General features: G+C 40.3%; 1 protein-coding gene across 1 annotated transcript in view; it reads right to left on the reverse strand.

Annotated features, from left to right (window-relative positions):
- The window catches only part of prex1 (phosphatidylinositol-3,4,5-trisphosphate-dependent Rac exchange factor 1), a 64004-nt gene extending 58266 nt beyond the window's left edge, over positions 1-5738 (reverse strand). The window contains 1 exon segment of the mRNA XM_056773231.1: positions 5155-5738. Coding sequence (XP_056629209.1) covers positions 5155-5307 — 153 coding nt within the window. The 5' untranslated portion in view covers positions 5308-5738.
- Between the last annotated feature and the right edge of the window lie 262 nt (positions 5739-6000).

Genomic DNA, 6000 nt, shown 5'->3' on the forward strand with positions numbered 1-6000 from the left:
AAACTGAGCTTTTTAGCCTTTGAATCCAAAACTTGCATGTTATATAAGCGTCAGTTTAAAGTCTGCGATATTGCTGCGAGCCACAATCTGTGCTTTATTGAACATTTTGAGAACATCTGCAGAAGGACGTATGCCATATGATTGTGCATACCTCTCCGACGTCTGTAAACATTCACAATCTCAAAGACGTGGCTTTGTTTGCTGTCTGTTTGTTTGCAGAAGGTGTATTTTAGGTGTCTGTGTATGTGTGATGGCACTTGGCCAGATTGATGTCAATGTGAAGTCTGAATCAAGCAAGCATGAGAAAGTGATTTCTACACTATCGATGGAAAATATGTCAAGAATGTTGTTCTGTCTTTGATACCCGAATAAACAAACAATTCATTAGCATCCTAAAGGCCTCTCACAGAAACACAGACGTCTTTATCAGCTTCAAGCTGTGCTCATGACCTCACAGTGACTCACCAATCAGCTGGCTTTCTCATATCTGCACATTCGACTTTCAGTTCAGACCGTCTGATAAGTCTAGTCTAGATGGCAAATATCGCTTAGAACATCAGCAGGTTTTCTTACTCACAATAATTGTCAAAGCACAAAATGGTACATCCAGATTACTTTAGCTAATTTTGCAGTTTATTCGGTACAGGATCCACAAAAAGACGACTCTAAATATCCTCCTACATAACAATAACTTTATTTATCCAGGATCTCTTTCACAGGAGTGTCCTGGCCAAGAATGGTTAGCAATACAATCATCCAAACGTTATACAAACAATGTGATATTTTGGGTGGCTCCTTCTCCATTTACAAAGTGTGATAGATAAAAAGAAAGACTAGCTTCCGCTGCAAAGAGCTGAAGTATTTCCTTTACCTTAAATTCATGAGTTATGTTATCAGAGGAAGTCAAAAACATGTGGAAGGATAATACAAGATAACGTAAACCAGTAACTCAACTGCATGAAAATGTTATCTTTTTTAGTAACATTATACCGATATCAAATGTTTAAACATAGCCATGAGGAAATGCCTACCAAGCTAACTGTGCTCTAGAAAGTTCAAGAGATTTCTGAAATTCCACCTGCTGACTTGTGGCCCTGTGGCACGGATTATATCGCGTGACTTGTCACAACTTTAAAGGGGTCATTTGACTTGGCTAAAACGAGTTTTTATGTTTGCTTTATATGTAATACAATGTGGATACATGATTTAAGGTTAAAAAACGTGCATGTTCGTGCCTCTTTGCTCTGCCTCTCTGAAACGAGCTGATATTTTACAAAGCTCATCGCTCGGAAAAGCGAGTTGTGCTATGATTGGCCAGGTCACTAGTGCGTGGTGATTGGTAAAAAACTGCACGGAAATGTAACGCCTCTTCAAATATTCGGAACATCAGGCTGTGCCGGCGATGCTACAATGAGATTTACAAGACCGCCCACATTACTTCCGTGTAGATTTGTGCGGTTATAGTCAAATCACTCCACAAGCTGACGTCAAGTTGTGGCGTTGTGGTTACACGAGGAGTTTCAGGCGTTTCGCTTCTAGATAAAATACATATTTTGTTCCGACACTTAAATATTTGCAATTTCACGTGTCTAATACATGCATGGGCAACTTATAACACACAAAAGACAAAGAAAAACAAGGACTTTCGGCGAAAAACTCTTTTAAGACGACGTGATAACCTGACACTTCAATGGATGGCACAACGTCATCAGCAGATACACTTCATCAGTAATGCAGCGCTTTATTTAAAATCTTCTATTTTTTATGTTAAAGTGCCACTGAAATGCTGTCGTGATAAAAGAGCTGCCAGATGTAGACTGTTGCTGTACAGGTGGCGAAGCTTCCTATAATCATCCGTGATTCTGAGCATCTGCAGCATATGTGGGGGCTAACAGACTGTCTACATTGCAGCTTGCAGAGAAACCACCAGTTGGATTACAAGATATTGTGCCAAAAACAAATTGTCAACAGATACCTCACTGCTCTTTCAGTTTTGTGATAGGATTAATCATTTGAAACAGGTCATGCTGTCACTATTATCAGAACATCTGTCATGTGTCAAATGTGTCGAGGACTAGACCAGCTCATCTTTCTTTTTTCAGCTCATCTCATATCTTTAGATGATATTTTGTGAAATGTCTCAGGGGTTTGGTGTCCTTACAATGGAAGTCAATAGGGGCCAAACCTGTGTACGTTCAAGGTTCTTTGCTGATCCTATTCCTCTCCACCATGTACTTTCCTGTCCTCTCCTTACACACTATGCTTTCTAGCAAATGCACAAAAATAGCATTCCAATTTTTAAAAGTGTTATTTACACTTTAATTCTGAGATGAGCTGCTGTTTCTGCAGTTTGACTAATGCAGACATTAATCTATAGTTGCTGGTCGTGACACAGTGGTGCAGTTCGGGTTTAAAAAACAAACTATATTCAACCCAGAAAACCTTAACTTGTGCTCCCCTCCTGCAAGCACTCAGACAGAGAATTCATCTGCAAGCAGGAAGCACACCACTTCCACTTCCTCTCTCCGGTCCTAGATACATTCCTCTTAGCCTGTTGGACCAATTCTCACTCCTCCTTGGGAGCCCAGCTGTGGCACAAAAACTAACAACAGCTGGAGGGACAACATAGACATCAGAGGGGCTGCGTATCACTTATTACAGGAAAGAGACCCAAACAAATGCTGGGGATGCCCATATATTCATCGCTTAAATCAGAACAATAATTGTGTCTCTGTGCGAGTCCCTAAACCCCCAGGGGTTGAAATTAGCTTACGGTCTTGATGTCTGTGTCTGATAAATCAAATAAATTAGATATTTAATAAGCTGGTCTCTGCTACTGATACAATTCACACCGAATATAAATCAGTACTATAATAGAACATACTAAATCTGATAAAGATCTTGCTTCCCGATGGGTGAATATTTTCTGTAGCTATGCAGGCATGTGTAGTATAAATAAATGACTGGAAATATTAGTTAGCTGGCACAGCGTTGACCTGTGTTTTCAAACCAAATGTATGACGTACTCTAATGACTGCCCCTCAGCTCCTGTGGGATTATGGGATAGGAGAGTAAAGTGCCTACTGGTTGCACACTTTTCAGCATATGGTGATGTATGTAATTCGGGTAATGTTCATCCACTGTATCATAACTAGCGAATATCCTAGCATTTGATGTGCTATTAAGCATTATTCATTTTCCATAAATGGATGTGAAGTATTAATATATCCTATTATATTAATCTTTTCTAACCTAAAATTTGGCAAGATAAGATTCCAAAATATAACAAAACAGTCATAAATGCTCTTGAGGGAATTGCTGGTTCTGTCAAAAGTTTATGAAATTTGCCTTTTTTATATATAATTTATGGCATTATCCATTTGGAATATCTGTCTAATAGTCCTCCGTGGAATTTCACTGATAAACAGTGGCAGGCAGAACCATTCTGGGAATGACAGAGACACAGTCCTGAAACCTTTAATAAAAAGTATCTTGTTTAAATATCTCAACAAATTTATGAGGCATTTATCAGTCTCCCCAGAGTGTGTGGCAGCCCGCCATGTTCAGAACGACTGTGTGCTAACAAAAGAACATCAGACCACCTGAGTTAAAAGGCAGCCGTTCTGATATCAATCTCTAGCCGCTATTTTTCCACACAATGCCTTTGGACACACAGGGGCCATAAAGAGCCATGCAATGCAATGCCGTTTCCTCTCCCATTCACCTGAATCGCTGCCGTCTGCTACGCTTCACCTGCATCAACATATCTTGATGCGAGACCGTCATGTGCATCTGCAAGGACTAATTTGATTGGTCGCGCTTCAGTAAACGCTTCCAGATCGAATAACATCAGACCCACCACTAGGGAAATGTTCCCCTTGAGACTTACCAGATGAGAGTAGTCTACGACTTTTTCCCATACAGAAAAAATAACAATTAGAACAAGTGTACCCATCATCTTCCAGATTTTCCTTTAGGAACAATAAACAACACTCCTAAGTCAAAAAAGGTCATTCAAAAACACTTTAAAGGCTTACTGCCAAGTAGATCAGACCATCATTTGGTAGCTTTCACAAAAGCTACTATGAACCCTTAACAGGCCTATATGAAGGATTGGCACAGCTTCCTGCTCATTGCCATTCTTATAAAACCTCTCAAAACTGCAGTCCCTTGGTGCTTCCTAAATGTATCGCAGGATCAAGAGGCTTTATATGGGACAAACGTCCTGGTGTGGAATGTAACAGAGATATGCATCATGGAATGCACTTAAAATGTGATAAATGGGCTTGATGTACTAGTTATAACTCACTTAACTGTGTATGGAAATATAAATGGATTCATGATCATTTATTCCTAAATCCAGGCAAGCTATGTCACGATCTGATGCTCAGAGCAAGAAAACACTTGCCAAACTATGCCAAGTCCCTATCTGCAGATTTCAGCAAACATATATCTATTTAGCTTTTTATTCATTCGCTTGCTTTAAAAACATTCACATTAAATGTGGGGAAGGGTCACTGATGATTAAGATAGGAGAAAAACAGTTTTCTTGCTGCCGTCTTTATTAGACTGGACTTAAAAAAGGAACTGACACATGACCAGGAAATACACTTTCATTTATGTTAACATTACAGCCTATTTGAATCATCATCAAAAGGTGACAGACTTGTGTTTCTCGTTTTTAACATGTTTGTGTCATTTTCAAAATTTCACACCCGTAAAGTACCACCCTGGAGATCACCCAAGTTTAAAATGACAGAAAACACCCAATGGAAAAACTACACAAACACTCAGTGAACATCCTGATGTTTTCTACAAACAGGCCCTTGTGCAACTTCATGCTTGTTGATCAAACGCCTGATTGTTCTTTTATAAAAAAAAATGTCAACAAGGTCTGTTTTCGGAAGGCTGGCTGTTTCACAAACTTTGGCTCTTCCCCATTCTTGAGGAAAACAAACTAAACGAATGATTGAAATAGAGACTGTTTGGCAGCTTCACCAGTGCCCGTTATCTACAAATGAAGAGTTTTATGAGCCTGTAAATGAGACAACAATTACCACTCAACTGCTGCATGCAACCAGTCACATGGTGAGCTCAAACTACAACCCGGGCAAAGTTATGTTCAACTTCAGATCATGCAATTCATACACTCACCGACTGCAGAAAAGCCAGGTTTCTCACGTAATCCCGTTCGGTGTTCAATATTTCATTCAAAACGCACAGTCTCAACCGGAGTTGACGGTCCGATTCCTTTCTGTTATGCTCCCCGTTCTCGTGCTGACTCTCCTCTGTGTTTATTTCGCTCATTTTTAAAGACCGCACCAAACAAACCAAAAGATACACAAGTTGCTTGAAGACTCCGGACCGAGTTGATAAAACTAATCCATTTAATCCGTCGCTTGCTGCACGCAACCCTTCAGGAGGATGCGGCGGTGAAAATGTTACATTGAAATTGAAGAAACTTTTGTGAATGTAGCGGCGCGCGACATCGAAGTCAAACGCAAAGCAATTTGCATCTCATTTAAATTGCGTTCCGTTTAAAAGGCAAACAGATGAATTAGCCCGATGGGTGTCTGAGGTGAAGAAAGTGACTAGAGGAGAAATGATGTGCAAAACTGGATTGCACGTGAAACGATTGAGTAATCGTGAAAGGACGGACAAACCCGTGCAGTAAAGCAACAGCGAAACCCCGAAGTAGCGGTTCACGAGTGTTACGGGCTATTGAATGTGAGCTACATGAAAAGTGAGACGCTTGTCGGAGCTGTAGAGAGAGGGAGAGAGAGAGAGAGAGAGAGAGAGAGAGAGAGAGAGTGTGTCTGCCGCTGAGGGACCGTCTGCAAGTTGCAGCGCTTGCGCAATCACGTCTTCAGTTTTAGGGCATCATATTTGCACGGCTAATTTAATATCTCTTCGTTTTTTTATTTCACTAAAGCACCAGTTTAATTAGGGTTCGAGCCCGAAGGGCTAGAAACCTATTGTATTTGTTGGTTTTATTATTCT

The sequence above is a fragment of the Triplophysa dalaica genome, chromosome 18, assembly GCF_015846415.1.
Source record: "Triplophysa dalaica isolate WHDGS20190420 chromosome 18, ASM1584641v1, whole genome shotgun sequence".
NCBI lineage: Eukaryota > Metazoa > Chordata > Actinopteri > Cypriniformes > Nemacheilidae > Triplophysa > Triplophysa dalaica.